The 16815-nt window shown below is 37.9% G+C and overlaps 2 protein-coding genes across 2 annotated transcripts; both read left to right on the top strand.

Annotated features, from left to right (window-relative positions):
- Positions 1–12930: 12930 nt before the first annotated feature.
- Positions 12931–14472, top strand: LOC131326454 (uncharacterized). The gene is made up of 2 exons (XM_058359247.1): positions 12931–12995; positions 13482–14472. The coding sequence occupies exons 1-2, from the start codon at positions 12931–12933 to the stop codon at positions 14470–14472; spliced, it is 1056 nt and encodes a 351-aa protein (XP_058215230.1).
- A 39-nt stretch (positions 14473–14511) lies between these two features.
- LOC131326463 (uncharacterized) lies at positions 14512–15045 on the top strand. The gene has a single exon (XM_058359257.1). It carries the CDS (start codon positions 14512–14514, stop codon positions 15043–15045), a length of 534 nt encoding a protein of 177 aa, XP_058215240.1.
- The last annotated feature ends 1770 nt before the right edge of the window (positions 15046–16815 follow it).

Consider the following 16815-nt stretch of genomic DNA (forward strand, 5'->3'; position numbering starts at 1 on the left):
TCAAAAGGAAAAGAGATGGATAAATTTTCTCCAGATTATTTACAAGAAAACTATCGCATCCGACTCCTTGATATTTGGGACAATAGTTGGTTGACTGATATGACGCTCAAGAACTTTGGGCAAGTTTGCCCAAATCTTCAGTTCCTCAGTGTAAGTCGTTGTCTGCACCTCACCAATTTTGGCATTGGAGAAGTTTTGAGGAGATGCCCCCGCCACAACACAACTGCATATCAATGGTCATGAGGTTTCAGATATTTTTGGATGTTGTTCTGACCATTCTGTAGTAAAATTTGAAGAATTTGAAAGCTCGTGGAACCCAAATTAATGACGAAGGAATGACAATGATTGGAAATAGGTGTCGAAATCTCCAATATTTGCACATTGGAGATACTGCAAAGAAGTGACAGAGAAAGGGGTAATGGAGGTGGTGAGGAATTGTGAAAGACTGCGGGAAATAATTTTATTTGGGTGTGAAAAAGTGAGCAGAGATATTTTACCTCAAATGGTGTCGTCAAGGCCCTCCCTTAGGAAGATTTATTATCACCATGTTTCGGTGATCTCAGTGAACAGATGATAAATTCAGTCTTGTCCTTCGAATGCCGGCTTGGCATACTTTTATGACTCTGCGTACTTCGAATTCATATGCTTGGGATCACGAAAAAACTTTTGTTTATTGCAGTTATGACCTTATAGTTCTTCCATTACTCGAAGTTTTTCGTTTTTTAATGTTAGAGCTTCTGTCACATTGGTTACTCCAAACTTAGTAAATAAGCTCTCTCGGCTCAATTAGTTTTGAGTTAGATGCTTTAGCATTTAATATTCTTGTAGTCGATTGTTTTGTTTGAAGCACTCTAAAACAGTAGTATGGGATCCTTTTTCTGCTTTCCATTTAGCTTGAAAGCGTGCTTCCTAGTATTTCATTCTCTAGTAGAGATAATACCATGCAACGAATTCTCAGAAGCTCGACAATTAGTGGGTAACCAACCAAAGGGGGTTCGATGTCTTTCAATCGAGACTTGAACCCGGCCCGGACCTCCTCCATAGAACCAAAGGATTTCAACCAGATGGGCTAAGAGCCACATCTGTACAAGGAACACATTGGTAGTCACTGATTCTTTCAACAAAAACTAAAGAAGATCGAGGAAGCGAATTCGCGACATGGGCGCATTGTAAAATCTTTAAAACCGACCAAACTTTGTTGTCTTGCCACCGAAACTCCAGAACTCCGATTCGCATGCGATTTGAACCGTTGAAAAGCTTGCCTTGCCTACTTTCAAATCAATTTAGTTTGGGCTCCAGAATTATTTATACATCAAAATATAGACAACTTTCTCCTCAACGGGTTGAACAACAAATTATTTCGGAAAAATTCTTGAGTCAAACTAACATTAAACCGGATCAAAACCTATTTTATATCGATAAATAGGGTATTCAAAGTACTAATAGTTGGTGGGATTGAACCACAAAAATAATAGATTTTGATTTACGAACAGTTATTCAAAAGTAGACCAATTCTAAGATTGTCGGAGCCACTAAGGCTAAAACACATTTTTGCATCCACCACTCATTCTAAATCCCATTCAGTACAAGCATTCCTCGTTCTAAGGTATTTGTTCATTTCTTAAGGAGTTTCAGAGAGTTCATAATGCATTCTAGACTTCATCAAAGCGCACAAAATCTGCAAAATCATCGAAATTTTCCTAAGGCATACACCCAAAACAAGCCTTCAACGCTTAGGAAGCCAAATTTCAATGTCTATATCACCGAAAATATCACCTGACCACAATGACAACTAAACCACCATCTTTTAGAACTTTAAAAATCCTCTTTATCGATAGTTATAGGTCTATCCGATCTAAAATGATGGAGATGCGAACGTTTTATCGAAATGATTTATATATCAAACTCACTGAAAAATAAATTTTCCATAAAATTTTATGCACAAATATTTTTAAATCCAAACTACTTGGGTTAGAAAGTACACTCAACAAGCTTTTTAAAGATTCAAACCTTGCAAAAATCGGAGCTCGGGGGTGTCCGGGGCAAACCCGCAAACTTTGACCAATTGCTGAGTGTTAATGCGCCTCAGGCACATAAACTTGTGCCCCAGGCGCATTTCATCGCGCCCTAGGCGCATTATTGAAACTCTAAAACCGACCAAACTTTGCGGTCTTACCACCGACACTCCCGTACTCCGATTCGCATGCAGTTTGATCCATTGAAAACCTTGTCTTGCCTAATTTCTAACCAATTTAGTTTGGGCTCCAAAATTATTTATACATCAAAATATAGGCAACTTTGTCCTCAACGGATTGAACAAAAATTTTGTTTCGGAAAAATCCTTGAATCAAGCAATCGTTAAACCGGATCAAAACCTATTTTATATCGATAAATAGGGTATACAAAGTACTAATAGATGGTGGGATTCAACCACAAAAATAAAAGATTCTGATTTGCAAAAAGTTATTCGAAAGTAAACCAATTCTAAGATTGTCGGAGCCACAAAGGCTAAAACACGTTTTCACACCCCACCACTCATTCTAAATCCCATTAAGTACACACATTCCCCGTTCCAAGGTATTTGTTCATTTCTTAAGGAGTTTCAGAGAGTTCATAATGCATTCTAGACTTCATCAAAGCGAAGAAAATCTACATAATCATCGAAATTTTCGTAAGACATACGCCCAAAACAAGCCTTGAACGCTTAGGAAGCCAAATTTCAATGTCTACACCACCGAAAACGTCACTTGACCACAATGACTACTAAACCACCATCTTTTAGAACTTTAAAATCCTCTTTATCGATAGTTATAGGTCTATCCGATCTAAAATGATGGAGATGCAAACGTTTTATTGAAATGGTTTATATATCAAACTCACTGAAAAATAAATTTGTCATAAAATTTTATGCACAAATATTTTTATATCCAAACTACTTGGGTTAGAAAGTACACTCAACAAACTTTTTAACGGTTCAAACCTTGCAAAAATCGGAGCTCGGGAGTGTCCGGGCCGAACCCGCAAACTTTGACCAATTACTAAGTGCTAATGCGCCTCAGGCGCATAAACTTGCGCTCCAGGCGCATTTCATCGCGCCCTAGGTGCATTATTGAAACTGCGCTCTTACCAACGACACTCCCGTACTCTGATTCGCATGCGGTTTGAACCATTAAAAAGCTTGTCTTGCCTATTTTCTAACCAATTTAATTTGGGCTCCAAAATTATTTATACATCAAAATATAGGCAACTTTGTCCTCAACAGATTGAACAACAAATTGTTTCGGAAAAATCCTTGAATCAAACTATCGTTAAAACGGATCGAAACCTATTTTATATCGATAAATAGGGTATTCAAAGTACTAATAGATGGTGCGATTGAACAACAAAAATAAAAGATTCTGATTTGCAAAAAGTTATTCGAAAGTAAACCAATTCTAAGATTGTCGGAGCCACTAAGGCTAAAACACGTTTTCACACCCCCACCACTCATTCTAAATCCCATTCAGTACATGCATTCCTCGTTCTAAGGTATTTGTTCATTTCTTAAGGAGTTTCAGAGAGTTCATAAGGCATTCCAGACTTCATCAAAACGAAGAAAATCTACATAATCATCGAAATTTTCATAAGACATATGCCCAAAACAAGCCTTGAACGCTTAGGAAGCCAAAGTTCAATGTCTACACCACCCAAAACGTCACTTGACCACAATGACTACTAAACCACCATCTTTTAGAACTTTAAAAATCCTCTTTATCGATATGTTATAGGTCTATCCGATCTAAAATGAAGGAGATGCGAGCATTTTATCGAAATGATTTATATTTCAGACTCACAGAAAAATAAATTTGTCATAAAATTTTCTGCACAAATATTTTTAAATCCAAACTACTTGTGTTAGAAAGTACACTTAACAAGTTTTTTAATGGTTCAAACCTTGCAAAAATCGGAGCTCGGGAGTGTCCGGGATGAACCTGCAAACTTTGACCAATTGCTGAGTATATAAACTTGCGCCCCAGGCGCATTTCATCGCTCCCTAGGCGCATTATTGAAACTTTAAAACCGACCGAACTTTGCGGTCCTACCACCGACACTCCCGTACTCCGATTCGCATACGGTTTGAACAGTTGAAAAGCTTGTCTTGCCTACTTTCTAACCAATTTAGTTTGGGCTCCAAAATTATTTATACATCAAAATATAGGCAACTTTGTCCTCAACGGATTGAACAACAAATTGTTTCGGAAAAATCCTTGAATCAAACTATGGTAAAACCAGATCAAAACCTATTTTATATCGATAAATAGGGTATTCAAATTACTAATAGATGGTGGGATTGAACCACAAAAATAATAGATTCTTATTTTGCCAAAAGTTATTCGAAAGTAAACCAATTCTAAGATTGTCGGAGCCACTAAGGCTAAAACACGTTTTCACACCCTACCACTCATTCTAAATCCCATTCAGTACACGCATTCTCCGTTCTAAGGTATTTTTTCATTTCTTAAGGAGTTTCAAAGAGTTCATAAGGCATTCCAAACTTCATCAAAACGAAGAAAATCAGCATAATCATCGAAATTTCCGTAAGACATACGTCCAAAACAAGCCTTGTACGCTTACGAAGCCAAATTTCAATGTCTACACCACCGAAAACGTCACTTGACCACAATGACTACTAAACCACCATCTTTAGAACTTTAAAAATCCTCTTTATCGATATGTTATAGGTCTATCCGATCTAAAATGAAGGAGATGCGAGCGTTTTATCGAATTGATTTATATTTCAAACTCACTGAAAATAAATTTGTCATAAAATTTTATGTACGAATGTTTTAAATCCAAACTACTTGGGTTAGAAAGTACTCTCAAAGTATTTAAAAGTAACTAAAACAAACAATGAAAATGATAAGTTTATTTTACAAAAAGTTGGTCAAAAGGAGGTTGATTCAAAGATCATCGGAATCAAAAAACTTAAAATGCATTTCCGCGCCCATCTACACATTCTAACTTCCATTCAACTCGCACATCCCTAATTATACAGTATTCGTCAATTCCGTAAGAGTTTCACAAAGTTCATAGGGATTTCCACACAGCATCATATTGTCAGAAACCGGTTCATCATAAGTATTTGCCCAAGGCGTGACTTGTACATTTACGAAGCGAAATTTGATCGTCTAGGCCACCAACATTGTCACTTGACCATTTCGAGTACAACGCTACCACCACTATCAGAATTTGACAACTACCCTTTCATCCCTTTGGTAACGTCGCAAGCACCTTGAACGATATAAGTACATCACTCTATTTTTACTTCATCTCCACCCAATCAATTGAGACACTATCACCACAGCAACCTATCAAGTACTACACCACCGTCACTTCATCGCCACTTCCACCCTTATTTCACCATCACCCAACACACTAAATAAGTTTTAAAATGATTGCAATATTAAAATCTACCGCCTTCACTACGAGGATATAATAACCACTAGCAAAGAACACATGTAAACTGTTTGACAATTTAAAAAATTTTAGAACTATTCCTAATTTGTTTGGATTTGGAGTATTTTCAGTCTTAAAGCTCATCATCAACACTTCAAAACTACCACCACCCCAAAACAACATTCACAATATACTCAATTCAAAAAGACTGAAAGTATTCAATTCAAGTTTTTTCGCTTCACCATATCACGATTCATACGACCACCACCAACATAAAAATCATTGAGAAATTCTTACTTTAACGAAGTTCGAGAAATATGAAGTTTTGTATTTTTAAGATTTATTCAAATCACCTCACAACCACATTAACCGTGATGGCCCCCACCGAAGCTCCAAAAAAAATGCACGAAAATTTTCTCCATCTAAAAAAGAAAGCCAGGCCCAAAAGTCACTGAGAATTTTCTGAATTCTAAAACTTTTCGCACCACAATCTCTGAATGATTGATTATTCTTTTTGATAGATGTGGTGGTTTTGATGTAGTGATGAATCTTAACCTTGTGAATATATTTTTTTTATATTCATGAGCAGAGAATATTCTCAATGCGTTGTAATGTGGTTAAGTTAGATTAAAATATATAGAATATCCTCAAATCATGTTCGGTGTTCTCGTTTTAGAAACATTCTCAAGTTTTGTTGTGTTCTCAGTTTCACCTACACTTTGGTGGTGTGTAGATGCACTATGTACTCTCTAGAACACTTGAGTACGTAATGAAGAAATACAAAAGAACTTAGTATTTGAGTACTTAATGAAATTTAGAACATGTTTTAGCCTAGTGGCTCCAACGATTTTTTTGGTAGCCTTTTTTCTACCCCTTTATTATATATAAAACTTTAATGTCTTTGTAGTTGGATTTCACCAACTTTTAGTACCATAATAACTCTATTTTTTGATATATAATGGGTCTCGTAACGATTTAAAATGAGTGACGTGCGAGCATTTTACCGAAATGATTTATTTTTGAACCACTTATAATAAAATAATCACGTCTTTTAATGCCCAAATTTTTTTGCATCAAAAATACTTGGGTTAAAAAGCAAATTGAACAAGCTTTCTAACGGTTCAAATCACGCGGAAATCGGAGTTCGGGAGTGTTCGGGGCAAGTCCGCAAAGTTTGACCTATTTTGCAACTTCATTGCGCCTCAGGCGCAAGCTTATGCGCCCCAGGCGCACTTCAATGCGCCCGGGCGCATCCTCAAAGCTGCACAACAAGTCAAACTTTGCGGGCTTGCTCCGGACGCTCCCGAACTCCATTTTGCACGTGGTTTGAACCGTTAGAAAGCTTGTTCAATGCACTTTCCAACCCAAGTAGTTTGGATCAAAAAATATTTATACATCTAAAGACTTCACCATTTTACTCCCAATGGGTTAAAAAAACTATTCATTTTTGTAAAACGCTCGCATCTTTCCTATTTTTCATTGATCATGACCAATTATACTACGATTAATAAGGTTGTCAAAGTATTAAAAGGTAACTAAAACAAACAATGAAAATGATAATTTTAGTTTTCAAAAAGTTGGTCAAAAGGAGGACGATTCAAAGATCATCGGAGTCAAAAAGGCTAAAATACGCTTCCGCGCCCATCTACACATTCTAAGTTCCATTCAACACGCACATCCCTAATTATAAGGTATTCGTCAATTCCGTAAGAGTTTCACGAAGTTCATAGGGCTTTCCACACATCATCAAATTGTCAGAAACCGTTTCATCATAAGGATTTGCCCAAGGCGAGACTTGTACATTTACGAAGCAAAATTTGATCGTCTATGCCATCAACACTGTCACTTGACCATTTTGAGTGCAACGCTACCACCGCGATCGGAATTTGACAACCGCCCTTTCATCCCTTCAGTACAGTCGCAAGCACCTCAATCGATATAAGTTCATCACTGTATTTTTACTTCATCTCCACCCAATCAATTGAGACACTATCACCACAGCAACCTCTCAAATATGTGTTTTAGCCTAATGGCTCCAACGATTTTTGTGCTAGCCTTCTTTCTACCCCTCTTTCATAAACGAAACTTAAATTTTTTTGTGGTTGGATATCACCATCTTTTAGTACCTTAAAAACTCTATTTACTGATATATAATGGGTCTCGATAAGATTTAAAATGAGTGACATGTGAACATTTTATCGAAATGAATTATTTTTTTGAACCACTTACGATAAAATATTCAAGTCTTTTATTGTACAAAAAAATTTGGATTCAAAATACTTGGGTTATAAAGTAAATTGAAAAAGTTTTCTAACGGTTCAAACTACTCGCAAATCGGAGTTCTGGAGTGTCCGGGACAAATCCGCAAAGTTTGACCTCTTTTGTAGCTTTATTGCGCCCGGGCGCATCCTTAAACCTGCACAAGATAACAAGATATCAAGATTTACATATTTGAATGCTATTTTGCTTGGCCAAGAGCTACTAAAACATTGATAAGAGGACTTCTATTGTTCTGGAATCTGGAGTGTTTTTACACCATTACCAGATGAACAGAAGTAAGCCAAACAAAGGTAGTTTTGTTAACTGTAGTGGAAGATTTGTGAGCAGAAGACAAATGGGTTGATGTCTCATCTGTTTGGAACTCAGGCCATTGAACTTCAAACTATAATCTTCTATATCAGGCTTGACTAAACAACACAACTAACTTTCTCTCAATCGAAACCAGAAATTATTGCTGGACAACTGTCTGCCAAGAAGGGAAAAGAATTAGTGAAGTAATAATACTCTAATAAAGCCAAATTCACTTTCGATGGCCAATCCCAATCAACTTTTCGTGGCCAGTATCAACCACTAAAGCTCAGAGGTGAAGACAAACGCATGTGACGATGGGTACCATGAAGAGAATCCGGTAGCTTTTATCTTTCATTTTGTCTGAATTTAAGTGGAATTTGTATTTCATTACAAGTTAGAATCCCTTATATAAGGGATGCGTCTTTAATCTATTAGGCAACTTTTGAGTTCATAGGTTCGAAAATGGTCAAGACTTTCGAGTTCATAAGTTCAAAAAATTTCAATATTTTTTAGTTCATAAGTTCAAAAATTACAAGCCGAATCAAATTCAAAAATCTGAAGGAATCCAAATATAATACTAATTGCTTAACCTAAACACCATTTTGTGAAATTTCAGATTCTAATATCCGAACGAAGTCTAATATGAGAAATTAGTTCGTCACAATAAAACGCAGATTTCATATTCGAAGTTTGTAACTCCCAATTTCTAAACCAATTTGTACCCAAACGGATAAAATAAGATGAATTTCAAGTTTTGGATTCGAACATTAGCGTATAATGGAGTTCAGTTATATAACTTTTCTTCCTCCACCAAAAAGACCACCTTCACCAAAACTTCATTTCCCAAAGCCTCCACTCCTTCTAAACCAGCTGGTCCAAATAAAAAGTCACCCCAGTTTAGGGGTGAGCATGGATCGGATTGGTCTGGTTTTATAGTAATCCAATAACCAAACCACTACTTACGGATTATGAATTTAGAGAACCAAACCAATCCATAAAATTCATAAAACCAAACCAATCCAAACCATTCAAAGGCGGTTTGGTTTCGGTTTTAAACCACGGTTCATTTAAAATTGAGATATCATTACTATAAACTATTTTAAGTACTTAAAATTGCATAGATAACTTAAACTAAAAGTTATATTGAAATTAATATATTAAAATCATCAAAACTCACTAACATCAATCAACTAAATAAGAATAGAATACATTAGAAAGTAAGTTACTGAGATAAAAGAGTAGGAAATCACTTTACTAAGCCCAAACCATGTATGTTTAGCGTAATGAAATTGTAGGAATAGGAAGTTTAGGAAATTAATATTGAAAGTGAAAGAAAACAATAGGGTGGTGGAATAGAGTATTAGATAAGGAAATTAAGTTTATTAAGTATATCTAAACAAATTATATACTATATGTGTGTGTGTCTATCATACGGTTCGGATTGGTTTGGAACCAGAACCATTAACGTAAATCCATAAACCAAACCATTTAACACGGTTTTTATTTTTTTTAAACCAAGACCTAACCACATCATTAAAAAACCAAACCAAATTATTCGGTTTGGATTGGTTTGGACTGGATTCACGGTTTCATGGTTATTTTGCTCACCCCTACCCCAGTTAATGGTTCAATCAATTTCTATGCAAATTGTTATAAGATTTATGGGTTTTGTTTAGCACAGGCTACATACAGTAAATTCGTAGTTGCAAATAGTCGGATCTGAATATTTGGGTGGGGGAGACTGAAACGACATCGACCAAGTTTTCTTGAGACCTCGCGTCTTCAACACTTGAGGTCCACCAAACAACTTCGGTCGAATTTCACATAGACGTCGCATTTTCAACCAGCGAAGTTCTATAAAGCCTAATAATTTGTAAATTGCTAACTCATTTTGAGTTTATCTCAATCGAAAGTGTTCAAGTGATAGGTCTTGTCAAGAAGATAAAACTTGATAGATATCATGTTGTTGAGATGTCAATTGATACATAATCGGAGATGATTTTGGCGATATTTTTTTAAGGAAAATAGATGTGGCTGCACTTGATAAACCCCACCTCGCATCTCATTGTAGAAATCCATGTCTTGCATACAGCACAGTCCAGAGCAATCCAATACCTTCAAATGGTTCTTTATATTCTTATTCAACGCAAGTGCCCTAAAACAATCTCGCGGAGTTTGTGGGGAACACCGAAACCTTATGTCTTGGAGATTCAATATTCCAGACCATGCAATCTGATTAACGAGTCCATCTACATCTTCTTCGTTTTTTATCAAAACAAATGATTATGCTTTTGATGTGTCGAAATCTTCTAAGAAGATTCAGGAGTAGATGGCACTTCTTGGCGTTCACATTCAAACTATGCTTCACCCGGTCAGATATCGAAAGGAACCGCTTTGAGACCAAAGATATCGATCCCAAGTCACGTTCATCATCTTCTCTCAGTTTTTGGAATATAATTAAGTTCCCGGCCAGCAATCATCTGGGAAGTAATCAACCATGTCCTTGTTTCTCCATTATTGATGAGTTCGAGAAATGAAAAAAGAGATAAAATTTCCTCTTCTTTCTCAGTTCCCAGCAATCATCTGAAAAGTAGTTTCTTTGTTTTTAAAACAAAGAAAGTAGATGTTTCAGAAAACAGAGAAGACGTACATATGTTGAATGTAAAATAAGAGTGGAAACAAAAATTTTATAGTGGACTTGTTGTGCAATGTTGAAGATGCGCCCGGGGCGCATTTAGATGCGCCTAGGCTCATAGGATTGCGCCTGAGGCACACTAATGTTGCAAAACGTGTCAAACTTTGCGGACTTGCCCCGGACACTCCCGAACTCCAATTTGCGCATGGTTTGAACCATTAGAAAGCTTGTCCAATCTACTTTCTATCCCAAGTAGTTTGGATCAAAAATCATTTCCACATCAAAAGAAGTGGCTATTTTACCCTCGATGGGTCAAAAAATGATGCAATATTTCTGTAAAACGCGTCATTTCCAATTGGACTTGTTGTGTAATGTTCAGGATGCGCCCGGGCCACATTGAAATGCGCCTCGGCACATGGGACTGCGCCTGGGGCGCATTAATGCTACATAAGTTGTCAAACTTTGCAGAATTGCCTCAGACACTCCCGAACTCTAATTTGTGCGTGCTTTGAACGGTTAGAAAGCTTGTCCAATTTACATCAAGACCCATTGACGTACAAAATAATGTTCATTGAAAGCTTGTCCACCGTCACCACCTCCATTACCCCCGTATCTGTCACTTCATTGCAGAATCCAATATCCAAATATTGGAGATTTCAACACCTATGTTCCATCATTGCTATTCCTTTGTCATTAATTTGCGTCCCATGGATTTCAGGGTTAGCTCTTCCAGTGTCAATTCACATGCCTGCAAAAGAAATTTTAATCCCCCATGGATTTCAGGATACTGGCCACTGAAGCCAAGAAGTTTGAGCATTCTTAACCGAGTACATGCTTTGGCAACTAAGCAAATGCGCTTGTCCGGAATGAGTTCTTGAGTCATGGTGAGAGAGTGCGGATTTTTGGAATTGGCTAACGCGTTTCCAATTGCAAAAGAGGATGCAGGATGTTGTAACGACCACAATTCTAGCGAGAGAGAGGTCAAATTGGGACTATGCCGTAACACAAAATCAATGCCATCTTCAGTCACATACTGTATATGCAAAGACTAATTTTCCTCAGTTCCATACATTTTGTGGATAAAGAAACAAGGGATTGATCAGTTATGAAACAAGCATAACCCGTAAACACAATCTCCTTCAACTCCTTAAGCTTTGATGCCAACGCATCAACGCCATCATCTGTCATCCGTTCTAAGCCTGAGTTCTTCTATCTGTGGGAACAAATCCGATATCAAAACCAAATCCTTGTCTTGCATACAGCACAGTCCAGAGCAATCCAATGCCTTCAAATAGTTCTTTAAATCCTTATTCAACGCAAGCGCCCTAAAACCATCTCGCAGAGGTTCTGTGGAACACCGAAACCTTATGTCTTGGAGATTCAACACTCCAGACCGTGCAATCTGATTAACGAGTCCATCTACGTCTTTTTTAAAATTAAAAAAAAAAGATATCAAAACAGATGACTATGCTTTTGATGTGTCGAAATCTTCTAAGAAGATTCGGGAGTGGATGGCGCGTCTCGGCGTTAACATTCAAACTATGCTTCACACAGTTAGTTATTGAAAGGAGCCGCTTTGAGATAGGCCTGTCAATGGATCGGATTCGATCCGAATCCAACAAATCCGAATCCAATAAGACTCGAATCCGATAGTAGTAATCCGAATTTGAAAAATCGGATCCAATCCAAAAATCCGAAAACTTTTTTACTTCAAAAATTTTAGCAAAAAATATATTTTTTTCAAAAAAATATAAAAATACAACTTCTTAAACATTTTTTTTTTCAAAATAAAAAATTTACCATTTTTTTTAAAAAATTTAAAAAAAAATAAAATTCAGATCGGATTTAATCCAAGCCAAGCTCATCATCTTCTCTCAGTTTTTGGAATATAAGTTCCCAGCAATCATCTGGGAAGTAACCATTCATTATTGATGAGTTTGAGAAAGGAATAAAGAGATTAAATTTCTTCTTCTTTCCTCAGTTCCCAGCAATCATCTGAAAAGTAGTTTCTTTGTTTTTAAAACAAAGAAAGTAGATGTTTCAGAAAATTAACAGAGAAAGAAAACGTACAAAGTCCTAAATCAGCGCATACATATGTTGATAGATAGAGAAATTCTTGGTTGCAAATCGGGTACCCGACACGCACATCCGGGACGTCCAAAAAAACAACCGACAGTCTGGATTGAAAGTACCGAACGGATTTTTAAATAAAAAAGAAAAAGTGTGTTAATTTCAATCCGGACCGTCGGTTGCTTTGTTGGACGACCCGAATATGCACGTCGGATACCATGCCAGCCGTACCCTATTTGCACCCAAGAATTTCTCTGGTTAATAAGGATTTCCAAGGTTGCCTGTAATTAGGAAATTCGATGTTTCCCAAACATGAAAATTTTTCAGTGTCGAGCGGGTACCACGTGGTGCCCGCTCACGCATCCATGCCATCCATTCCATGTTTGAATGGCTTAGATTTGAAGAGAGAAAATGTTGGGATGAGAGGAGAGAGAGGGTTTCAATCCGAGCCATTCAAAAGTGTTTCAATCCGAGCCATCCAAAAGTGTATCGGACGGCTCGGATGCACCAAACGGATACCACGTAAGATATACCCACTCGGCCCCAAAAAATCTCTCCAAACATAGAGAGATTCCAAAGAAATAGAAGAATAAAACATAGCAAGTCATACGAAACCGTTTGGTTCATTCGGTTCATTTCCTATTTTTTTCCCGATCCTTTTTTAAACAGGATTTGAATCCTGATATACCCACTACAAATACACCTGTGCGGAACAAAAAACAAGAAATTTAATCTATTCTTTCTTTTCTCAAACTCATCAATAATGCAGAAACAAAGATCTGGACCATCTGGTTACTACTTCCCAGATGATTGCTGGGAACTTATATTCCAAAAACTTAGAGAAGACGATGAGCGTGAATTGGCGGTTCCTTTCGATATCCAATCGGGTGAAGCTCGGCTTGAACGTACACGACAAGACTCTCCCTCTGCTCCCCAATCTTGTTCGAAGATTTGGACACATCGAAACAATAGTCATCGACATTATTTACAACAAGGTACAGGACATAGATGGACTCGTTGATCAGATTTCACGGTCTGGCGTATTGAATCTCCAAGCCATGAAGTTTCCCGGGTGGTCTACAAAAACTCCGCGAGATGGTTTTAAGGCACTGGCGTTGAATAAGAATACAAAGAACAATCTGAAGGTATTGGATTGCTCTGGACTGATCTTCATGCAAGACAACGATTTGGTTTTGTTAGCAGATTGTTTCCCACGGCTAGAGGAACTCAGGATTCGTGCGGATAAGGACAGTCATTTTAAAGGCAATGATGAGGTTCCGGGACATATAACAGATGATGGTGTTGATGCACTGGCATCAAAGCTTAAGGAATTGAAGGAGATTGTTTTTGAAGGTGATGCTTGTTTCATTACTGATCAATCACTTATTTCTCTATCCACAAATTGTCTGAAACTGAGGAGCATTAGTCTTTCATTATGCAGTTTCCATCAACATCGCGTGACTGGAAACGGCATTAGTTTTGTGATGCAGCATAGTCCCAATTTGACCTCTCTCTCGCTAGTAATGTGGTCATTACAACTTTCTGCATTCTCTTTTTCAATGGACGACGCGTTCGCCAATGCCAAAAATCTGCATTCTCTCACCATGAGTCGCGATCTCATTTCGGACAAACATTTTTGTTTAGTCGCAAAAGCACGTCCTCCATTAAAGAAGCTCAGGCTCGGTTGCTCCATGGGCCAAAATTCTGAAATCCATGGTGGATTAAAAATGCTTTTGCAAGCATGTCAGTTGACACTGTAAGAGTTAACCCTACAAGGGTGGCCACTCCCAGACACGGTTATGGGCGATTTGGCTCAGTATCTCTATAATCTAACTTCTATAGATTTTTGTGGACCAATTGGGTTGACTAGTTTCACCTTTTACACCCTCACGAAAAGTTGTCCTTTACTTGAAATTCTTAAGATGACACATACGGGAGGACAAGAGATGGATCTTTTTTGTCCGGATTATTCACATAAAAACCATCATATGCGACACGTAGATATCTTCGGGAATATGTGGTTGACTGACATGACGCTCAAGAACTTTGGGCAAGTTTGCCCGAATCTACAATTCCTCGATGTAAGTGCTTGTATGCGCCTCACCAATTTCGGCATCGGAAAAGTTTTGAGGAGATGCCCTGCCATAACACAACTGAACATCCATGGTCTTAATATTTCAGATGTTTTTGGGAGCTGTTCGAACCATTGTGTAGTGAATTTGAAGACTTTGGAAGCTCAAGAGACACAAATTGATGACAAAGGAATGGCAATGATTGGAAAAAGGTGTCGAAATCTCCAATATTTAAACATTAGATGCTGCAAAAAGACATAAAGGTGTAATGGAGGTGGTGAGGAACTGCGCATGACTGAGAAAAGTGAGCAGCGATATTTTACCTCTGATGGCGTTTTCGAGGCCCTCCCTTAGGAACGTTGATCCACCAAGTTGTGACGGTCTCAGTGAAAAGATCATAAAAACACAGTCTTGTCCTTTGGCTGCCGGATTTGAAGGATTTACGTGACTCTGTGTAGTTGTCTTGTCCCCCTATTTTACTCTGAATTCATTTGCTTTTGATCACTGAAAATAAAACTTAGTTTGATTACAGTCATGAACACTTAGTTCTTCCACTATTTCCAGTTTTTCTTGTAATGTTGTTAACAGTGGTTGAATATTATAAACCTCTAAAACTGAAATATTAGCTTGGGCGGCCTCTTCACTCTTTGCCAATTGATTTTGAGTTGGATAATTAAACATGGTATCATAGATAGGTTTTTTTTTTTTTAACAGCAAGAAGTGGATTTTATTAACCTTTGAGATAGTACAAAGATCAAACGGATTGCAAGCATGACGGCATCACAACAAGAAAGAAGCATCCCAACAACATTGGCACCTCACCAATCGACAATCATATGCCACCCTGGACCCAAAGCTCAACATAGTTGGCAAGATACCAACCCAAAAAGATAAACGTATGAAAATAATCCTCATCAGGACTGGCCCCAAAGAGTTTACATGAGAAAAAGATCACTAAGCTTTAGTATGGCCATCCAAAAATGCAACCGAACCATCGATTGCTTGGCTCGGATGCGCTGCATGGGCACCACGTGATACCCGATTTGCAACCGAAAGTACGTTTTTCACTCAACCCAGACCTACTCACTAGCCCACGCCAGACCCCACCCACGCCCAACACACCCCACATGACTTATAAAGACTCCACAATACTTCTAAGCCCAAAAATAAAATCATCCGTAGAGTAGAGATGTCAACTATTTTTTTGTACTAACCCAGAAGGCTGCCCACCTAGTTTGGACTTGCTTTCTCGATCGAGTTGAGGTTGCCTAGGTTTGAGTCGAGCTTGAACTTGTTCATGAGCCTTAACGATGCATGTTCATGAGCCTTAACGATGCATCGAATTGCACTTGGCCACTACAAATTATTCTTGGCCACATCAAGTTGCACTTGGCCACTATGAATTATTCTTGGCCACATCAAGTTGCACTTAGCCTCTACGAATTTCTCTTGATCGCATCGAATTGCACTAGGCCGCTTTTAATTGCACTTGGCTGCATTGAATTGCTCTTGACCGCTTTGAATTGCACTTGGCCACTACAAATTACTCTTGGCCGCATCGAACTGCACTTGGCCGTATCGAATCAAACTGCACTTGGCTACTTCGAATTGCTCTTGGCCGCTTCAAATTGCACTTGGCCGCATTGAATTACTCTTAGCCGCTTCGAATTGCACTTGGCAGCATAGTCCCAATTTGACCTCTCTCTCTCTCTCTCGCTAAAATTGTGGTCACCACAACATTCTGCTTTCTCTTTAACAATGGAAAACATGTTCACCAATGCCAAAAATCTGCGTTCTCTCACCATGAATCAATATCTCATTTCGAACAAATATATTTGTTTCGTCGCAAAAGCATGCCCTCCGTTAAAGAAGCTCAAGCTCATTGGCTTCAGCGGCAGTATTCTGAAATCCATGGTGCATTAAAAATGCTTTTGCATGCATGCCAGTTGACACTGGAAGTGTTAACCCTAATAGGGTGGTCACTCACAGACACAGGTATAAGCGATTTGGCATAGTATCTCTCTAATCTAA

Source organism: Rhododendron vialii, chromosome 1a, assembly GCF_030253575.1.
Source record: "Rhododendron vialii isolate Sample 1 chromosome 1a, ASM3025357v1".
In the NCBI taxonomy this organism is placed as follows: Eukaryota; Viridiplantae; Streptophyta; class Magnoliopsida; order Ericales; family Ericaceae; genus Rhododendron; species Rhododendron vialii.